The 21,977-nt window shown below is 46.6% G+C and overlaps 1 protein-coding gene across 4 annotated transcripts in view; it reads left to right on the top strand.

The window, feature by feature from the left end:
• LOC119458055 (myosin light chain kinase, smooth muscle-like) overlaps positions 1-21,522 on the top strand; it is a 205,612-nt gene extending 184,090 nt beyond the window's left edge. For 3 of the 4 annotated variants that reach the window (XM_049665491.1, XM_037719854.2, XM_037719862.2), the window contains 5 exons: positions 9,755-9,935; positions 13,891-14,051; positions 18,050-18,202; positions 19,988-20,114; positions 20,909-21,522. In XM_049665491.1, the coding sequence (XP_049521448.1) occupies positions 9,755-9,935; positions 13,891-14,051; positions 18,050-18,202; positions 19,988-20,114; positions 20,909-21,094 (808 nt within the window). In that variant the 3' untranslated portion in view covers positions 21,095-21,522. Of the gene's footprint in view, positions 1-9,754; positions 9,936-13,890; positions 14,052-18,049; positions 18,207-19,987; positions 20,115-20,908 lie in introns of all 4 variants that reach the window. The other variant, XM_049665492.1, reaches the window with a different exon arrangement.
• The last annotated feature ends 455 nt before the right edge of the window (positions 21,523-21,977 follow it).

The raw sequence follows: 21,977 nt of genomic DNA, 5'->3' as shown, positions 1-21,977 counted from the left end.
TTGCAGCCCTGACTTCAAGCAAACAACCGCATTTCCAAATATAAGCCCTGGAACCTTTACACATTTCCACACACCCCGGATCACCTCGTACCTTTTGTATCTCCATAGCACTCTGTGTTTTATTATGGCTGAATTTATCTTCCCTTTTGCTATTATGGTTTTTCCTGTGTCTCCAGATATCTATCGCCTTCGTTTATCCATACACCAAAGTATTTGTATTCTTTTACCCGAGATATTTCCTGGCCCTGTATCAACACTGTCTGTTCACTGTTTTCATTGAATGCCATAAAACCAGATTTTTTAACGCTAAATTTTAATCCCAAATTCTCACATTTTCTCCACAGATATCAGCCAGACGTTCCATATTACTTTGCTTGTTAGCAAGCAACGCAATGCCGTCCGCATAAAATAAACCTGGAAAGTGCTGCTCAACTATTGGGCCGGATTGTTTGTATGAGAGGTTAAACCTGATATTGATTTCTTCTAGCGCCCTTTCCATCCTTACCATGTACAGTCATGGACAATTGAAATACGAACAAGCTAGGGCTAGCTAGGGTGCGTTCTTTTGTTTTTTATTTCAGCAATTTATGTAACATTATCACGATTATGGTTTCTACGCCTATTGTGAGGCTTATACCATCTTTGGCAACCGTATACGTAGCGGTGTGAAATCGCGCTCTCGAGTTAGTACTTGCGAAAGGTGTTCTGCTTAATAATTTCTTGTTTTGGTTTCATTTGTCCATGACTGCACTTCATAAACAGCAGCGGTGATAAGGGGCTACCCTGTGACAGTCCCTTGTTGATATCAACTTTATCCTCACTCCTCATCCCTTCCCATTCAACGCAAACGGTATTTTCTCGGTAAATCTCCCTCAATGAATTCTACCCTTTTCTCCCTTACCTTTATAGATTAAAGTAATTCTACTTTGTCGCCAACGGTCTGGTATTCGCCTATGTTGTAAGCATTTTTATACTGCTTTCAACAGAGCTTCCTTACTTTTTGGTCCTAGCTCATTAATCAGCCTAACGGGAACCTCGTCGAAACCTGTGGTTGTGCGTTTAGGAACTTTCTCTTTAGCTTTCTTCCAGTTGAAATTACTCAGCACCAACTTTTTGTCCGTCTGGTTCTCGTTCATTCTCTTTTTTTCCCCTCAGAAACCACCTGGTCATTGCCCTGAAATGATTCGACTGTTATTTTTCGAACGTAATTTAATGCCGCGTCCCCTTCCAGTTTGTTTCCATCTTCGTCAAGGATATGTTGCTGTACGGTTACCGACTTCCCGCCTAATGAGTTAATGTGGTTTCAAAATATTCTAGATGCGGCCGGCCTTCTTTTTCTCACGTATTTCTGACAACCAGCGTTCACTTTCACCTTTAATCTTTGATTGAACTAATATTTGAACCATGGTTTTTTTTTTCAGCGGTATATTTCCCATTTTCTGTCTATTTCATCCTGTGGCAGTTGTGCATTTTTCGCCTGCCTTGTTCACGTGATGCTTTCTTTCGTTGGTCGATCGTCTCCCGTATCTCCCTGTTCCACCAGCTCTTTGGCTTCCTTTTTCCTTTCCGACAAGCATGTTGCTTCTCTTTCCTCATTTCTCTCGCCATTACACTTAAAAGCTCATCATATTCCCACTATTCGCTCGGCCATTTCTCAAGTTTTTCTCGACTCTTGTGACTTTATTTGCTATTTGTTCAGCGTTCAAATTCGCACTGGTAATTCTTCGCTCCTTGCTCTCTTTGCCAACTATATATCCCATTTTCAAAATGATGCGTTTATGGTCACTCCCTATACTGCTATATTCTTCCTCGTCAATGACCATTTCTTTCAACTTATCATAAATTCCTTCTGTCATCAGACAGTAATCGATGGCCGATTGTCTATTTCCGTCTTCCCACGTGATCTGACCATTACATTTAGGCCCCGTATTCAAAATAACGAGGGTACGTTGCTCACAGAGAACAACCTCCCGTTGTTCTCGGTATAACCGTCTAGATCCTGTATGTGGACATTCATGTCACCCACCAGGATAATTTCGCCCTCATTCCCGAAATTCTTAATATCCGCACTTAGGAGGCATCCCACTACCTCTTCATTCTTTTCTTTGCAATTTTTCCCTGTCCATAAATAATACCTCATGCGCAGCCAAGTTTTCTTTCCACTGACTGTGCCCGATAGCCAAAGATGCTCTTGACACTTTGAATTTACTCTTTCCCATTTGGCCCCCTGATGTATGAGCATTCCGACTCCCCTTCCCTTTCTTTCCAATTTGGTTCAGTTGCACCCTCCCCAAACATGATTTTCAATCATTGGTGGCTCTTCTAAGTCTCTAAGGTGCGTTTCTGTAACCGCGTACACACCTATTTGTTCTCTAACTGCTCCTGAATCTCCAACCACTTTTCCTTTCTTCTACCACCCTGCATGTTTATGTAACCTATTGCACAGCGAGCTCTTTTCTTTCTCGTTTTTCTGTTGTTACCGGTGCTGCTAGTCAGATGTTCCCCTAAGGGACCTTCTTCATTACTACTTACCCTGGCCTCCTGAGCGCCCGTGCGCCCCCCAAAAAAGCAATTGCAAGACCAGCGAGTCGCCAGCCCACTTCACGTTCAAGCCTGTATTCGAAGTGGATTCCGTCTCTTTGAAAACCACCATACCTTCTCACTTCCCTGTCGACTTCCACAACCTCGAAACCTTTCTCTTGGCTCACTTTCCAAATCGCTTCATTAGTGGCCGCAACTGCTCTTTGTACGTTAATGTCATGTCACGTACAAGTACCTCCGGCACCGTGCATACCACAATGTGCACCTGAGGGGACATCTAGCGTAAGTTGTCTACACTCTTCGCCAAACGCTGGGCTAGTCCCGCCCCTTTCCTGCTCAGCACGTCATTTAGGCCGCCCGCTACTATTAAAAGGTTGCGTGCTTGCGCATTCTCCGTGAGCTTTTCTCTAGCTCGCTCCATGACATCGCCCAATGTCCTCCCTGGAAACATCCCTACCGCCACTCTTTTTTCACCCGCTCCACAATTGCCTCTGAGCACTTAGACAGATTTGAGTCACCGGTGATTATCACCTTTTCACTCTCCCCTCCTGACGAGGCCTCACCCGGCTTCCCTTGTCCTCCTTGTCCACGTGATTCGGATTTGACACAGGGCATTGACCCCTGTGTTCCTGCTTTCCCTTCGCGGCAGCTTCAAGGTAGGTGGCACTCCCTCCAGCTGCGCACCCTGCATGTTCCACGCATTCTATGCGCTTTGTGGGCACTGCCGGTGCGGTGCCGCCGGGAGCCGGCGTTTCATCGTCACTATGGTGTTCTATAGGGACCATATCGGCACTACCATTTTCGTTCGTAATGGACGGCCCTGTTCAGTTTTTCCTCGGCTGTTCGGAGTCTTTGTTCTACTGTCTTCCGTGCATCACGCTCCATATTTAGTTCATTTCTCAGCTCTGCGATCCGTCTCACAAGCTCATCCTGGACATCCTCCATTTTCTTTAGCCTATCATCGACATCACAGTGTCTGTCAATTGGCTCAGTTTTCATGTTATTCTCATCGGTCCCCTCGTCTACCTTGAGGGACCCCCCCGCACGCTACACGCTTTACCGCCCTTTTTGTCATATGTTGCACTAGGCTTTCTCAAACGCTATCCCCGAACCTACCGAAGAACGTACCTACAAAAGACCGATACGCACAGAACCTAAAGCCTTCAAATGCAACAATTTATTTATCCGCAATTTGTCACAAAGTATCTGCAATAAATATCGAGCAGACTTAAGTTATATGACACACGTTCGCACGTGTTCGAACACGTACCCACGGTCTTACTGTCCTACAAAAGCAATATTCTCGATACAGATACACAAATGCTAAAAACACTGATGGCTAACATCCTTGACACTTCCAACCTAACCCGCCGCGGTGGCTCAGTTAGCTAAGGCGTGTCGCTGCTGAGCACGAGGTCGCGGGATCGTATCCCGGCCGCGGCGGCCGCATTTCCATGGAGGCGAAATGCAAAAACGCCCGTGTGCTTGCGTTGTAGTGCAGGCTAAAGAACCCCAGGGGGTCAAAAATTAATCTGGAGCCCTCGATCCACTACAGCGTGCGTCATATTCATAACTGATTTTGGCACGTAGAACCCCACAAAGAAGAACTTCCAATCTACTATTTCAAGATTAAAAAGACTTAACGTCCCAGGCGGTCGCACGTGTTGAAACACGTGTCTGGAAAAGACGTTCTGGCGTTCCTACAAAACTAAATACACCCGATACACACACGAAAAAGGAAAAAAAAAAAACAATAGCTGACATCCCTGCCACCTCCAACCTACTATTTAAAGGCTAAAAAGAAAAAAAAAAAAACAGCAAGCTCAAAGCATGCACAAAAAAACTTGTTTTCGTCGCCGCCACGGAGCCCCGGAGTAAATCACATGATGCGATTTTCATCGCACGGGAAGTGCGATTTCCGTCGCATGCGACGAAAATCGCGGTTGCAGTGCCGACTCCGCGATTTTGGGGCTGCGACCAACCAGTTGGTCGCAGCATCGCAACTTCGCAGCGATCGCTGGGATTTCCCGTCGAAATTGCGCCGAGAGCTATTTCGCGGTCTGTTTTGGAAAATGGTGTCTCTCTCAACAAGTGCGATGCGCGCAGAGGAGGGTTGCTGAATCCGGTACGTACGCAAAGAGAGAATAAAAAAAACTGGTGCTGCAGATTCGATTCTCCCATTTCTCCTATGCGTTCGTTGACGCGCTACGTAGCAAACGAAGTGCATCTTCACCTTCGCCTCGTATGCTTTAGACACACCTATGCGAGCTCTCAATACTACGAGGTGTTCGATCCCCACGAGACGACATGACCTTTTGGGGTCGCCACAATTTTAATTTGTTGAGTAGCATACAGAAATAGCTCGTACGGAGCAGTTCAAATAATTGCAACCTCTACAAGGGCAAATGACAAGACAGTAAAGTACCCAAAGTTTCAACGTTGCGCTGAACGCGTGACCGTTTAGAAGCATTCTTTTCCTGTCGGTTTTCCACACCCGTAAACTTCCCGATGCATCTTGAAAGGTTATCTTGCCTCACGTGCTGATTAAATTTGACATGCCAAGCGTGCAGGCTATCGTAATGAATTTTCTACGACAGCATATTTAACTCCGTGGCTTGAATAAACAGAGTAAATTTGTTTTCGAATAGTCAATGCACGTTAAGTTGTATCTTCTCTGATGGAGAATTTTTTTTCTACGCAGAAACCAATAAACGTTGATTATATTGCGGACTTTTTATCCAATTCAACCAGAGCGACACATAGAAGGCACATGAGACAACACACAGCGCTGAACAACCAGCTGCAGCTGTTTACGTACATACGTCATGCATAGGAACCGCCGTTGCGCACTCCCCCCCCCCCCCCCCCCCAAAAAAAAAAAGAAAATTTAAAATTCGAAACGTTTTTACATTACAAAACACACGTATTATTTGGTCCTAATAAAGAGAGGTCAATTATCTTATAACGCGCACGTCTTTTGTCGTTACATTAAAAGAATTATGCGGCGTGTGCGACAAAACCTGTCAGCAAGCAACCCTGGTCGTCGCATCAGTCGCATTGCTTACATCGCAATATGTGAATTTAGCCCTCAAAAAATCGCATTGCGACGCGTGCGACCGCACCGATTTTTTTTTCGCTACAGTCGCAGCATGTGAAACAGCCTTAACACGTCCGTCCGTCACGACTGCCACCGTCCAGCCACCGGGCGGCCACTGTATCTTGAAAGCCACATGCGACGGGGGCACAGTCCACCGCGCGCTGTGTTTTCGCGGCTTAGTTCGCGTTGATGCGAGCGGCGACACGAAGGTTAATTCGCTCGCTGCTGCTGCGTTCCTCACTCCAGCGTTTTGACAGCGAGTATCCGCGGCCATTCAGTGAGATGCGTTCATGTTTGCTTGTGCACGCGTGATACCAGGCTTGTTAATTTAGTTAGTATGCCTATGTTTACAAGTTTATACGGCCGATAAAGCTACTATGCTTACTTCGTAAGGCTGCCCACTAATTTGCTATCGCAATCGATGCTTCGCCTTTCGGGCGAAACTGCGTCTTTTTTCATTCGTGAACTTATGGCTCGCAGCCCCTAAGAAAGCCTGCATCGCGCAAGCAGGATTTATCTATATAAGCATCGACATAGCGAAATCAGTAACCACTGTTATCTCACAAGAGTCTTTGAGAGCAGCACCCTATCCGTGAGAGGCGCCGCGGGGTGCAGGGCTGTAACGTAAACCGCAGCCGCTATTTTCTTTCATGTTTCATGCGGGCGCCGAAATCTTGCGACACGCTCTCGCCTTTTCTTTAAGTTGCTTTACACACATAAACACAAATGTTAAAGCTGCTAAGATTGAAACAACCGCGTGGTGGGGCTCGGAACCCTCTAGCAACGGTAATTCCGCGGAGGCCTGAGGCTAAAAAGTGTCATGTTGCAGTTGCGGGAAATTGCAAATGAAGTTCACGTGCCTTCAGTGTTTGTGCTTTGCTATCGCAACGCACTTGCTTCTGTTATTCTGTATCCTGCACTTCATTGCTTGCGAGAACTTGCGCAATATGCTAGGCTCCGTCACTCGCGGCACCGTCGGCGCGGGGATTGCTTTGTTGACGCCGCTCCTCTCTAACGCGCTATACAGCACGCTCTTTGTACATTGTCTGTAGCAAAATTGCTTATGTAGATCGACAGAGCAGCCGAGGGGTCCGAGATGTTCCCCACAAAGGCAATTAACTATAGTGGCTCTTCTCATTTCATGAAGGCTTCACAGTCTGGATGGCGGTTTTATTCCTTCTACCTTTAAGATCGCGCGGTTTTGTAGCCGAAAGTTGAGACATCCGACAGAGCACTGCAGACGCATTGGTTCCGCAACCTCGCGTGTTCGGTGTCTCATCTCACACTTGAAAGCCTGCTGAGCATTTGTTGCACCGGCGTGACTATAAACTTGGGCCGAAACTTGGCACTTCTCCGGCCGGACCGACAAGTCCTGCATACAAGATACCTTGAGAGACTTTCCTGAACATGCATACGATAGCCGTCCGATGAAACGATAGCCGATATTCGCCTTTGGGTTTGTACACCTGATTAGTGCTGTAGCGCCGTCGAAATTCGAAAGCTCTACGGGGAATTACGACGTGGTTTATCGGCGAATGCTTTATGAAGATTTCTTTAAAAGGTTCCGGCATCGAACATTACATGAGGGTAACTTTGCTGCGCGTGAGAGCGTGACATTCAACGGCTAGTTGATACACTCCTCCTATTCTCTGGATTCTCGTCCGTAAGAGCTTTGTCAATCTGTCTGAGAGACTACTATCAGTGTCCGACCAGTGACTTCCCTTGATTACGGCATGCGTGCCCTCTGGCATGCAGATAGAATGGAGGGTAAGCGATGTCAATGATTTCCTCAAAACGTTTTTTTCCAAATTATTGCAAATATGCGAAAAGATGCCACCGCGCGGTCATTTTTGTAGCGAAAAATCGCCTTCCCGTGGAAGACGTATTGCCGCGGTTAGTTTTCGGACGCATAGTGAACAGATCCGGTTACAAACATAAGCGGTAACCACGTTTTCCGCGGCCGTTTTGCATAGACGTTTTCCACCGCGTCTAGCTGCACAAATACCTTCGCTGTGAAACTATGACAGAACTGTAATGATTCTACTAACAGAATGGTGAAGCGTCAGGAATGGCAGGAAAAACGAAAAAGTTTCGCCGCCATGGTTCTTCAGCAGCTATGACCTTCTGCTACTGAGCACGAATTCACGAGTTCGACTCCCGGCCACGGCAGCCGCTCTCCTATGGGGCCATTACGCACCAAAAAAAAAAAAAAAAAGAAAAGAAAAAGAGAACGCTCGTGTACCGCGCATTGAGTGCAGCTTAAAGGACCCCAGGTGGGCGAGGTTAATCCGGAGCCCCCCCACTAAGGCGTCTTTCATAGCCGCAGCGTTGCCTTGGGACGTCAAACCAACCAATCAAGCAAGCAAGCAATTACTTCTAGCCAATGACTTCCCTTTCCTTCTATAACCGTGATGCTGGTTTATTGCTGCAACATGCATTGTAGCACGATCCGCATGCAGTCACTAGCTTTCGAGGCTACGCTCTTAGCGCAACACACATCAGCAAGAACAGAAAAAGATGGCCTCACGTGGCGCTGTTGGCTCATGATACAATTTCCAGAAATTTCAAGTTTGACGCCGGCTAAGGTGACTACTTTTCTTTAATCTTTAGAATTGTAAGCCTTTTCAAGGTTTTTATCGTTGGCGTGACACGATTATTTCTTTTTTTTTTTTCGCAAAGCTTCTACAACAAGGGTCTACGGCGACACCTCGAATGTAGCTACGGCTGAGTCCCTTTAACAAATGCCGCTGTAAAATGCTGCTAGACACCTTTCGCGTATTTCGAAATCAGCAGCAATGAACCCCATTGTCGTTGGCTCTCGCTGTACCGAACGTTTCAGCAAAGCTTCAGAAATATTGCTAGTCTTGACTTCGTCTCTGCAATTCACTATTCCGTCCCTTAGCCTTCGCTTTGGAAAATTTGATTAAAGTAAGACTCAGGTATGTCCTTCTCCACTTCGCGACTGCATAATGCTGCTTCATTTTGTTGCTTAAAGAGGACTGCAAATGAACTGGCCTATACCGAGAACTACAGGCTATTTTTTTTTCTTTGCGCTTCCTTAATGTCGTTTCAAGAAACGACAATTTAATTTCTATGGCTGCATTTTGAGGCGCAAGTTCTCTAGCCTTTGTCGTTTCATTAAATGGGTGCCGCGTAGCTTTAGTGCGTGTTAAATTACCTTTGCGAATTAAGCATTCGTGTCCTTTCTAGAAACAAGGCTCCATTTGGCCGATCTTATCTGCCCCGTTGATAAGGTTACACCTTTGGAGTAAGTTAGGTATCTGCGAAGCAGCGTTCGGCATCCCTGATATTACAGTGCAGTCACGCGTGAACACAATTGAGTTTCGGGTCGCGCTTCGCGGTAATGGGCTATAACCTGCTTGAAAGTTATTATACATTTGCCTGTTGTACAACAACGTTTCGCATACCTGTGTTGAGGAAAAATATATCAAATTACTGGACGCCCTTTGATGTACGTTTCGTGAATATATTAAACGCGATATTGAAAGCGTAACTTGTTGACAAAATATATGCGGTCCTGTTGCACACGCGCAAAATTGATACGTAGATGTTGGTATTTCTTGGATTTCTTGGAATACTTTAAAATATGAATTAAATTTATTTGTAACGGGTATAAAAGAACGTATATATTTCTATTTCCCTTGTTCTCCTTCCCCGGTGCTACTTAAAATCTGGTTACATTTGCTAAATCATCTAGTTAAAATCTGTTACAATTCTTTTCTCTCCTCTCTCTCTCTGGAGCATACGTACAACGCTAGCACGGCGACGACTGAGAAGGTTGTTATACTGTTACTGTTTAATGAGCGCGCATTTTGGCGTAATATAGCGTAATTTATGCCGTGCATTCGATTGCAGATTAACATAAATTAGCGCTAGTGCGCAGAAATATCGCTTTGTAAATCATCCACTCACTAGGGCCGCATTACCGGAAGACGTGGCATTGGAGGAATGGTGTTGACCACTTGGCGATACATCGACGACGCCAAGTCCTCAAATTGCTCTAATTGGAGAGGGTGACCGTCGAGCCAAAGTATGAAATATTTGGCACAATGGCTGGATAACGAGTACATTCTCAGTTGCGGCGCTTTGTTCCAGCGTGTCCGGTGGAGAGCTCTTCGAGCGGGTTATAGCCGACGACTTCGTGCTCACGGAGTGGGACTGCGTCCTGTTCCTGAGGCAGATCTGCGCGGGCATGGCCTACATGCACAGCAGACACGTCATCCACCTCGACCTCAAGCCCGAGAACATCCTCTGCCAGAGCCAGGTCGGACACAAGGTGCGTATTGCAGCGCGCTTGAGGTCCGGGATTTGACGAAGGCTTGGCCAGTGCGGCATGACTATGACATAAAATAAAAAAATAGAAATAAATAAATGGCAGCGCAGACGTAAAAAGCTAAAATGGTGTAAGAGTAAAAGAACTAAGAGGGTAAAAAATCAGACTAGAGAAAGCTCAAGTTAGGAGACAATACGCCTCTGTATACGAGAGCCTCGTTCGCAAGGATGAGAGCCAACATTCACGGATTACTTAAGTTTCAACAATGGTGCAGACGTGCAGTGCGCCTATTCAACCAGTAGGTTCAATTTATATGTGCGATTGTCTGGATATGCAAGGGTTCAAGATGACGGCTCGCCATCATGTTGGGCCCATTGTCGATTATGTGTGCCAGTTAATCTTGTGGCCTCTTGATGAAGGACACTCACCGGTAGCATTCGTAGACATTCATGTTTATTTTTTTAAATTGTAACATTTAGACTTCATTCCTCTTTGAAGACCTCTGCAGACAACTCAGAGCCGGGAGTACTCCGTCGGAAAGATGCACGAAACAAGGAAAAAAAGGTGTACTGAAATCTGCACCGAGAGTGGTGGGCTGTGAACACTCCTAGTGTCCGCGAACGAATTGCCGTTGTGCCGTACTTACACAAGATTTCTCCGAGTTTGGAGAAGCTGGCAGAACGAACAAGTGTGAAAGTTGTGTTTTCTGTCTCATGCAAATTGTCTATAGGGTGTGCGAAATAAGCAATCCGCGCGGAGGCAAAGGGCAAGTGTACGTGAAACGGCACAAAACTAGATATGTTGCCTGCATAGAGAGCGTAGTATACAAAATTCCTCTCGCCTGTGGTAAATATTATGTAGGTCAGACAGATCGCTGCCTAAATGAGAGGCTTAGAGAGCGTCACAACAATGTGAAGAAATTGTCGAGAAGGGTGACTAACATTCCACTACAGCACATGTTGGTGTCGTCCGCTCTTTCAGAGTTGCGCTGTAACGACCGAAAATACTCTAACTAGACTGATAGTTGAATCAGCAAAAATTGATAGTCTCCGTCCTCAATGTGTGAGCATCCCTTCCCTATCCCTGTCAAAAAGGAGTCATCTTTTAAATGTGGATTAGTGTGCGCGTTGCCTCTAAGCTACTTTAGCGTGATTTGCGCAGGTATACACAGTATACTCGCGCCCTGTTTGAAATAAATACATTTGGTCAAATTAGCGCGTGTGTCGTGGTCTCTGTCTGTCCGTGTATGTTTGGCGCTTTACTTGCACTATGCTGTACAGAGAGAAAACGACAGCTATACAGACCCGAAGAGCTTCTTCGTCATCCTACCACTAAATGCTACGTGATGTAAACTACTGGAAGGAAGCATTACGAGCGCACTTCGCTCATATCTACGTGACAATGCATTCGCTTTTCTCGACATAACCGCTTTGTCGAGCAGCATAAGGTAGATTTTCGTTTACCATCTGATCACTGATGGGCCCGTAGACCAGCGGAACTCTACGAAATGTCACGCTCTTCGCACGCGTGTACTCGTCACAAGCGTAGGGAAAGACATCGTGCATTTTCTAAATTAATCTAAGTAATTAATTAACTGAATTCTGGCGTTTTTACGCGCCAAATCCACGATTTAAAGGGATCTGTCTGTCATGGCGATCGAAGTTCACCGCCTTGGGGCAACAATGCATCCGATAGGGTGAACTTCCGGTGCACCAGAATGGCGGGACTGATGCTACTGGCTGCCTGGACCTCACTAGCTTATTAATAAGAGCTACGGATGTCAGCGACGTCGGGAAGGGGCAAATTTTACTGATTTAGTCTGTCATCGATCTGTCTCTGCATTTCACGCCACCGCTATCACCAGCGCCGTCGCCACTTGCAATGTAATGGATCAAGTAGTAAAGCATATTAGCCATAATCGCTGACCGCAAGAAACAATTTTTTCTCGTCAAAATCAACATCCAGCGATTGGAGCTGCTTATTAGCTGCTACGTTTGGCAGTGTGGGAAGTATCTACGCATGCGGTTGCTGCGTAGTACGAGCTACAGTTTTCGCGGTTATCTCGCTCTAGACTCCTTGGCAGGAAGAAATGTGTTTTCTGCGGTGCCCTATAACAAAAACATCATCTGGCATCACATATCCAGCAAAAGGATCACCACTTTGCATGCGTTTAAGTGAAAACTCAATTTTCGTTTTAATTGCTTCACCGCGCTATTTGTTACAGACTCATGAGAGGCGGCAACGCCACGTACATTTGCATAAATTTGAATATCGTATTGCGGTCCATACGGTTTGTAGTTGCTGTCGGAGCACTAGTCAGCACCATAACCTTCGTGTGTATGAAGGTGTCCTAATCTTGGGCAGGGAGATTCGGTGCTCCTCGCTGGAAGCGAGGTGCTCTCACCCTTCCTAAGGTGTACTGGGAATCTTTGCCGTGGCTAGTATGTACGTGTTATTTTACTAACCCATGACATGAGTCAGTGGATGTTTTTCTACTTACTCTAACGGTGGTTGGTGACCAGCACCCTCACTAACAATAGCGGCGACGGACGCAAGCACCGATGAAGTGCATTTATACATTGCGCTCTGTGGTACATGCACAGGCGGATACAGGGAGGAGCGATATTTAGCGGCTGTACCACCCGCCGTGGTGGCATAGTGCCTTTGACGTTGCGTTGCTTAGCCCGACGGCGCCGGATCAAATCCTGGCCACGTCTGCTGCATTTCGATGAGGGCGAAATGCAAAAAAAAAACCTCCGTGTGCCGCGCACTGGGCGAACGTTAAGGAACCCCAGGTTGCCAAAATTAATCCGGAGCCCCTCACTGCGGCGTGCCTCTTAACCATATTGTGGTTTCGGCATGTAAAACCCAAAGATTAGTTTTTAAGTAGCTGTACCCTGTCAATAGCATAGATGGATTGCCCATACTGAAATATTCGAAGGAATTCATAACAGAGTAAATTGAAAATTTTAAATGATGGCTTCTTCCAATTTCTGCAGTGTTCGTTGTATTCCTCTTTAAACGCAGGTGACTCTCTGGAAATTGAAGGCGGAATCTTATCGTTTAATTTCGTGACCCTTTATGCCTCTATAAGCTAGCGTCTGCACGCTCGCTGTTCATGGTTAACCTTTTCTTGCCATTAGGCTGCTCACAGAATTTATGTATGTGTTTATCTCAAGTAGCAGACATTGGGCATTGTATGCCTCTCTTTCTTTTGTTCCTTTTATACAATCTTTGCAGACTGCAAGAGAGACTTGTAAATCCGCACTGCATGTTTATGTTCTATTCCAAATGTTGCAACGTAAGTAATAGCTTGGAAAACTCTAGACAACGGACCGTCGATAATCGCTGTTCTTCTTAAGTAAATATATTTGCGAGTGGGTATTTATTGAGACGTCGTCGCTGGCCCTTGTGGTTTGTACTGCTTAGTTTTCTGTAACCTACTTCAAGTTGATGTCTGTTTGAAGTAGCCAGCCCTATGTTGTATTCATCGAAGTCAGATGTTCATGGACATCCTTTTTTATGCGGCTGGTGTTATTCTCTCATCAGTAATCAACGTTGCGTGCGTGCGTTGGTATGTGTGTGTATGTACGCACGCACGTGCCTGAATGTGTGTGTTTGTGTTATTCGGATATACCACGCAGCTGCTTGTTTCAAATCCTCCAACAAAACATGCACTTTGTATCGAATCGGTAAGAGGAACCTTCGTTTTTCTTTCTGCGGAGCTTAAAAAAAAAAGAAAAAAAAAAATTGCAGCAAGTCGGCCTGTAGAATTCGCGGTTATTTTATTCGTATGCTCAGCTCCCAGCCGTCGAAACGTGATTGTCACAGAATTAAATGAAATGTCGTAGCACGTGCTTTGATATCAATTACGTCCTCGTGGTAACAAACTGCGCCTGAATGCTGCTCGCTTCTGAGGCTGGCAGCGCTGACGTGTCTGCGTACCCGCTCGGCACAGATCAAGCTGATCGACTTCGGCCTGGCGCAGCTGTACGAGCCGAACTCTAGCCTCCGCGTGATGTTTGGCACGCCAGAGTTTGTGGCCCCCGAGGTCGTCAGCTACGAGCCGGTCAGCCCTGCCACCGACATGTGGAGCGTCGGCGTCATCTGCTACGTCCTGTGAGTGTCTACGCATTACCTTCATTATAGGGCACCAGTATCTCTAATCGTCGCATTTCTTCAATTTTCGCAAATGAGCAAGACTTCAAATGCAATGCTGTAGTATCGTCCTGTGGCCAAAAATATATGAATTTCGAGAACATCGTGGCGTTCGACATTACAGGGGCAAGGGATAATGCCAACATACGTCAAAAGGTGTACATAAAGGAAAACGTGCCATCATTCAAACCCTAGTACTCTTCAGCAGGCCAGAGAGAGAAAGGAAAGGCAGGGAAGTTAACCATATGCGAGTTTTCGGTTTGCTACCCTGCACTGGGGTGGGGGAAATAAAGGTTGGAAAGAGCGCAAAGAGAGGCAGAGAGAGAAAAATAAAATTAGAATAGCAGGACCAGGTAACAGGAAGAGCGTTCCAATTAGATGCGTTCACACAGGCCAGTGGATCTCGAAAAGTGCAGTGGCGCTTGCGCGGCTTTCTTATGCGATGTTAAGTCCCGTCGATGTTGTAAAGCTATTTCTACCGACAGAGGCTGGTCGTTCAACCGGTTGAGTAGAACGGAAAGCGATTGTCCCTGCACACTGTACTGCGGTCTCTGGCGCAGAACATGACGGCTTACTCCCTCGTCGCCGCAATGGCCACATGTAGGCTGCTGTGTCGGCCATCCCTATATGTCGAACGCATAAGCTTTGGTAAACGTGACGCACAACCATAGCCTACACAAAAGGGTCGCGTCTCTTATGAGAAGTCTTGGTGCAAGTCGATGGCTTAAGGTTAGATGCAGGGCGTATAACCGGGCATGCATAATCGGGCTGCAGTATGCGGAGCATCCTTGCAGCACCTGTCCTAGACAGCGGGATTGATAGGCGGCGGTCTTCTACATGTGCTAAACGAGCAGCTCTATCCGCACTTTCCTTGCCGATAATACCACAGTGACTTAGTAGCCACTGTAAAATGATTTCGTGTACTTTCTCATTAAGCTGGTGTATGGCCTCTGTAATTTCGAACACCAGCTGTTGATACGGACTGCGCCGTAAGGCTGACAGTAAACACTGCAGCGCCATCTTCGAGTCGCAGAAAACGGACCATTTGTCTGTTGGTCCGTCATTAATAAAGGTGTAGTGCGACTCGACGCGCTGCTATAGTTCCGCTGCCATCGACGTTGTCAAGTGAGACGTTTTGAACTTGATAGTGGTGGCTGTTGCTGGAGGAAGGAAGGAAGCAAGAGAAAGGCAGAAGGCAGGGAGGTTAACCAGAATAACGTCCGGTTGGCTACCCTACACCGGGGGAATGGGAAGAGGGAACACAAAGATGACGGGTGGAGAGAGGAGGGAACGAAAGAAGGGAAATGAGCGGTTAGTTCGCTGACGCTGGCTTTTGCTGGAATGACGACAGCTATACGGTAGAGCTGTTTGGCAGGATGAAGGCATCGATGTATGTGTGTGTATAGTTCCGGTACTTCTCGTGTAATAGGAGTAAGGTAAAGTACGGTAGGCCAGGTATTGTCAGGTCGATCGTTAGTTGAGTGAGACACCAATGAGGCCACGTTCGCACAATGATTCATATTGCCTCAGAGTCGGGAACATAATGCCGGAAAGAAGGGCCAGCGTGTTGTATTCTTGGTTCGCTGGCAAGTCGCGGCGGCGCGCGTCACCTTGAATCGGTTTCCTCGTGCGGGCAGCTGTATGTTTTGCGCTCCCATCTTTCGTCGCATTTATAACGAAGGATCATCACAGTATGGTAGTAGGTAAACCAAAACAGTATTTCGGGACTTCCTCAATGCCTGGAGCTTGCTTAAGTGCAACACTATCTTGACGCCAGGACGAGGGCAAACGAATGTACTACATGTAAGGCAACACGTAGGTGGGGGCGTGCGCAGAGTAAGACTTTCGCTAATTGGGCTCATGTTGCTCCAGGGACACGAGTAGGTCATGCGATCACTGCAAAGAGGCGAAGCGATGAAAGCAATCAAATGCAGGCTGGATCAGCTGTGAGAAGCAAACTAGGTCGAGTGGCCAATTAATGCTGCTGTCGCTGAGTCCTATCGTATCTGAAGAAGGAAGGAGGCGGGGAATTTGTTTTTTTCCAGGCGGAGATTTTACAGGCGTATATAGATACATCGACGTGAGAGCTGGAAGTAGGAGGGTGGTCGGGACGGTGTTGCGACGAGCGGATTTAGCAAGGCACAGGTGGTTGCCTCGCCTCACTGCGTCTTTCACGTACTCAAAGTCGCGGCACCACTAACTTTGGCGCTGCTCATATGGCGTCAACGGACACATTTCGCAATGGCTGGGATGTTCTCTTTAATGCCGTTGCGAGGTTAAGGACCCTGTAAGACCGTGTAGTTGGGACTTGGTGACTTCGTTGCTCTCTGCGAAACTGAAAGTGTTCAGGTTTGCGTATTACTGCTGCTTGGTCTGTGGTGCTTGTCAAAGATAGGGCGCGGACAGCGCATTGCGTCTTGTATGCGCGCTGGCCTCGAAGTTGGCGTCGCTACTCTGCCATGCGCTGTTCTATTGAAAAATGAATTTGTTGTTCCCGTGTTCGCTACCTTCAGCATCGCCTCTGTGAATGGATCAATATTTATTAGTCCTTATACTAAGCTTACCCTTCCATCGGTTCTAAGTGAGAACACAAATTGTTTAGCTTTATTTGTCGTTTGCGGTTTTGTACTACGTACACGCGCCACTTATGTAAAATACAGTGCACTGCTATAGTCCAGCTCACGCGTCTACGCCGGTGACGATGTTCAGCACTTATTTTTCAGATGCTCATGATGTGATGTTCATGATGCTCATGATGTTCAGATGCTCATGATGTAATGAATGATCCAATGTCGTTAGATCGTCAGTCACGTAAAACAACACGGTATCAGGGATATGTAAAACTGTGCACCGGTAAACTTCACGCTGCTTCCGTGTTGTGATATTGGCTTAATTGTGGAACTGCACATGCGCGCGCGCTTTTGGACTCTCTTTCGTGTGTCTCCTTTTCGTGCACTCTTCAACGACGATTAGCCGTAGCCGCTTAGAAAGGCCAACACCTGATTTTAAATTCACATAATAAAAGTGGTATGTCGCAATACTGAAAGTCGCCGAATGTTGTCGCTCGGAACCGTCCGAGATAAAGAAATCTGCTATTGCTATGCCAGCAATCCATATCACTGCGTATATCATATTTCTCATCCAGCACTGACCAAGCATGCCTGCCCATTAACCAGGTTAACATCTCCAGATTCACATTACATCGAGTGTCTCCCTTGACTTCAATGTTTAGTTAACATTATAGTCCGCTATGCCTCGCCGCGTTATTTTGCTGCATCCTAACGCTTTCTTTTGAAAGGCTGGACCTCGCTGCTTATGTGTCATAACGCTCTAACACGTACCACTGAACCGTTGCAGTCAGGCTCCTCATTCCATGTGCTGCGTTTCGCGCGGTTAATTCTATTGTAGACGGAAGGCATAGTTGTTAAAAAGCATTGGCATCCGGTTTTAAATGACCCGCCTCAACCGTGCTCTCTGCGACGATGGTCTTCCATGGCCATTGTAACACTTGTTACAGTAATGTTCGAGCACTAAAAGCTTTGACCATCTATCGTACTGTCATAGACAGTGTACTCTGCGCTTGTTTGTGACACGTGCACTGTTAAATATTGTATTCGAGGCTGCATATGGGATCTTTCTTTTTTTTGTGGCTTTCTTGCTCTGACAATACTGTGAGCAGCCGTTCAGCTGCCTCGTTCGCTTCGTGCAGCCTTGCATCAGCGTTCATTTCGTAACGCCATAAACCCGAGCCGCACGTCAGAAGCGACGTCCGTGTCTGGCCTTTCACCGCCTACGTTCCTTTTCTTTGTCGTAACGCGGCCGGCTAAATCGCCGTGGTGTCGTTACGATCCCATCTGCTCAGCGCCAGCAGCATTACCGCGATATTGTGGCGAGGCGACCGCGTGATGCGCGCGCCGCCCCCGTGCGCGGTCGCGTGAGAACCCTCCCTTGTCTTGCAGACTTTCCGGGTTGTCACCGTTCATGGGCGACTCGGATACGGATACCTTCAACAACATCGTCAGGGTGGATTTCGACTTCGACGACCCAGTCTTCGAGACCATCTCCGCCGTGGCCAAGGATTTCATGTGCCAACTCATCGTAAAGAACCCCAGGCATGTGTTCCCCAAGCTTGCACTCAACCTGTATACATTTGTGCTGAAATTCTTTGCCCAAATAATGAGACAGGAGCTTGTCTTAAGCAACTTATCTTGGAATAATGCCTTCTTATAAAAATGCACTTACTTCATAAATATACTGTAGACATCTTGTAAAACGCTTAGTTTTTTCTAGAGGTTTCCTTTGGCTATGTGGTCTGTAAATGGTCTGTAGACAAATGTTAATAAGTTTTCTGTTTATTTTCTTAGGTAAATTTGGGATCATATGCTTTCGAATAGGTTGTTTGCAAAGCGTCTACGGACGTTAATCGACAAAAACTGTACGGCCATAAGTCTGCAAGATCTTCTAGAGAACTTCAAAGTTTCACACAAAAGCATTTATAGACTTTCTACAACACGACCTTAATTAATTTTTCTAAGAGTTACTTAAAAAAAAAACTTGCCGCAGTCTTCATCGCATCTTAGCGTTTTAGAGAGCCCATCCTGCTTGAGCCTAATCCTGTGGGACCAATTGTGTGCACGTTGGACATTTCGCGGCGGATCAGTCACCACATTACATGAGCCTTAAAGTAGTCCATATGTATCGGCTAAGTTCTGTTCCCGTCTTCTTCTGGCGTGTTGTGTGAGGAGTTGTAGCTCAAGAAATAGAATTGTCCGGGGGCTTGCCTCCTCTTATAGAAGTGTGGAGAACGGAATGTTGAGTGACTGTGAGTTTCCGCATTGTGCGTAATAGCAGATTCCTTCTGGTAATAGCAGCGGTAAGGTCGGGTAGGGGGACGAATTGACAGGGAGTATAATGAATTGGGATTTTTCGAAATCTTGTGCCCATGTAGCTTTATAGAGGTGAAATCTTCAGTGAGCGAGCGGTCACTTGGCCCCACGAGCAACACATGCAAGGTCCACTTACTTGATCGAATGATTTGTCGGAAGAAAGACCTCCTCTCGAGTTTATCGGGACTTTGCTTCTAAAGAGAAGGTGCTGCGGATCAGGTGCTGTGGTCTTGAGTTAAAATTTTAATCATTTGGGTTGGCCGTTTGCCTACGAGAATAAACCCCATTAAGCAGTCGTAATCACTCTTGCTCCGTTGTCCTAAGTGATTAAACGCAACGTTAGGGGCACAGCTACTTCATAGTATATTCATAATTAGAATGAAGTGTATTCACCTTGTAAACAAGTAAACAAATTCACATGGCTTTTCGTTCGTAAAAGCTGTTCGGGATTGGCCGGCAGCCTTTGATTAAATATCACGACTTGCCGTTACGTAATACGTATGTTTCTCCGAACTCTTTTATCATAGGTACTGCTTTATAAATATGGGCCCAACAGTTAATTCATCATTAGAGCAGCAGGCTACATGGACGCTGTTCCTTCTGTCTAGCTTGTTGTGAGATAAACGGAACAGCGCCTGTTTTCATCCGTTCTTCTTGTGCCCCCGTCTGGTTTGCGTTATAGCAAAAAATCTACGCAGCTAAGCAAGGAAAAACTAATTTATTGTAATTCTCGAGTTGCGAAACTGTTTTCGATCGGATGTACGGGATTCAATACTGTCATATGACTGAATACGTACGATTCTGTACTCAGCCCACAAAGTAATGTAAGCTAAAGTATAATGGCATCACGGCAGATTATCTTAAGGCGAATTTCAATGACTTATATAGTTTGGTTTAGTAATTGTTTCAGCTGAGGTACAGGGTGATTCGGTTTCAAAAAAGTCTATTTACATTCGTTGGTGGTACTTGCCCTGCTTGGCTGCCGTCCTCTGAAAATGCCCTTCTCCGCAGGAAGCGGATGTCTGCGGAACAGTGTCTGGAGCACGAGTGGCTGTGTGTAGTGCCCAAGCGCGGCGCCAGCTCGTTGCCGCTACCCACGGACAAGCTCAAGAAGTTCGTCGTCCGCAGGAAGTGGCTGGTGCGGTCATTTTCTTTATTTTATCGTATCTTCCGATAACGCTGGCGAGTCTACAACCACGCAGTGAACGGTATCCTATTCTTCCTGCTGTTGCGCGAGCAGGCACAACAGAAGTATAGCTGTTGGCAGATATGCTGCTTGACGATACCGAAGTCCTGAAGTCGTGTTCCTATTGCAGGTGACGCATGTAAGAAATTGGTGTGACGTTCATGAACCGTTTGCCGTCGCTCTCTTCTCGCAGTTCCGTTTTTACCAGCCGTTCTTACGAGCCGTTATTGCGCACAAGCGTTCTATGAATCCTGGCTCCATTTATATCATGTCGGGATGTAGCCTCTTCTCAGTATACTGTAGAAGTTTTGGAATGCGGAAGAGTTTCATAGCCACAAGCCGGAATCATATCGCTTAGGCGGTGCCTGGCGTTTTGTTATTGCTCTAGTGCATAGTTCTGTGCACAAATCTCGTCCACTGTTGATGTACCGGACAATCGGTTTCGCGGTCCGTTCTTCCCGTATGACAAAGGAAGAAAGGGTTCAGTGCCCGGCGACAAGTTTTGTGCTTGGCTGTGAAGAGCGAGCGCCGATCATTGACTTGGGTTAGGCCGTCCTTTATGTGGGAGCACAACTTGTCACTGCTGTCAGTCATTCGGCTTTACAATGACGCATGCCTCAGTGAAGCATGCCTCAATGACGCATGCCTCAATGACGTATGTGCCAATGGCGCATGCTCGGCCTTACACGGTTCATTTGATAAAGTATGGTCTTGTTTGACTCCGATGACGCCTCGCTTCTGTGCAGAAGAGCGGCAACGCACTGAAGGCGCTGAGCCGCATGACAAACATGAGCGGCCAGCGACCGGCTGCCCAAGGTGACGAGGCGTCCGTCCTGCTCGCCTGTGAGGAAGACGCGCCGGTCTCGCCGCCGCCTTGCGACACGGCACACGCCACCGTAGAAGAGGAAGACTCCAGTGCTGGTGATAACTGAGTGTCCACCATTACGGCTCAAAGGGCCTTTAGAACACAGCCCTTTTTTGAGAACCTTCGCGAGCACCAAACTCTGTCCCGCCATTGTTTGCCCTCCTTCTGCCATTGCCTTTGTAACGGTGAATCACACTTTCTGTATAACACTGTCTTTAAGTACTGTCTAAGTGTGCCATGTTGCATGTGTGTTTAAATCTTGTTGTCGTTTGCTCACCTTCCCCTACTTACCCTGTGCGTATAACCTCGTCTCCTGTGATTGTGCTCGGGCCGTGAAAATGAACAGTTCCTCAGAGCTAGACCAAATTTTAGTAGTATGCAGAAAGCCGATGAGATTTTCCAGGAAGTACAACGTTTTATTTTTGTCCGAATGTTTTTTCTTGTCATATTTATGGCTGTAAGCTTATTAAAGAGTAAATAAATTCTGCAAACAGGTGCTTGCATTGAAGCCCCCCCCCCCCCCCCCCCCCCCACCCGAAAAAATATACTGTGCGCATTAACTAGAGCACCTCCAAGGGCTATTTTTTCCTGTATAATTGCGCTGCCATTATTGCTGTGCTGCAATAATCACAGTGAGAAATACACAATACTTCTTTGTTCAAGTGCTTTGATTACTCGGTATCATGAACGTTTACTTCTTCTCAATCAACATACTCCGTTTCTAGATCATGAGCGCATCTTGCACAGGTGAGCTGCATCTCTATAACTATACGAGGATGACTGTACAGTTCTTGCGCAATTTTTCCGACCTCCCTACCCTTCCGCCGCATAATGGCTTATGAAACGAAACCCAGTTATCATTGAAGCGGTGTCTTTTCGTGGTGCATCCGTGCATAGGTAATGGAGTACGTATAATCGGCAAGTAGTGCAGTTTTTTTTTTTCTTCTTCT

Source organism: Dermacentor silvarum, chromosome 1, assembly GCF_013339745.2.
Source record: "Dermacentor silvarum isolate Dsil-2018 chromosome 1, BIME_Dsil_1.4, whole genome shotgun sequence".
Lineage (NCBI taxonomy): Eukaryota > Metazoa > Arthropoda > Arachnida > Ixodida > Ixodidae > Dermacentor > Dermacentor silvarum.
The sequence above is the reverse complement of the archived record's forward strand: the minus strand, read 5'-3'. Positions and strand labels throughout refer to the sequence as shown.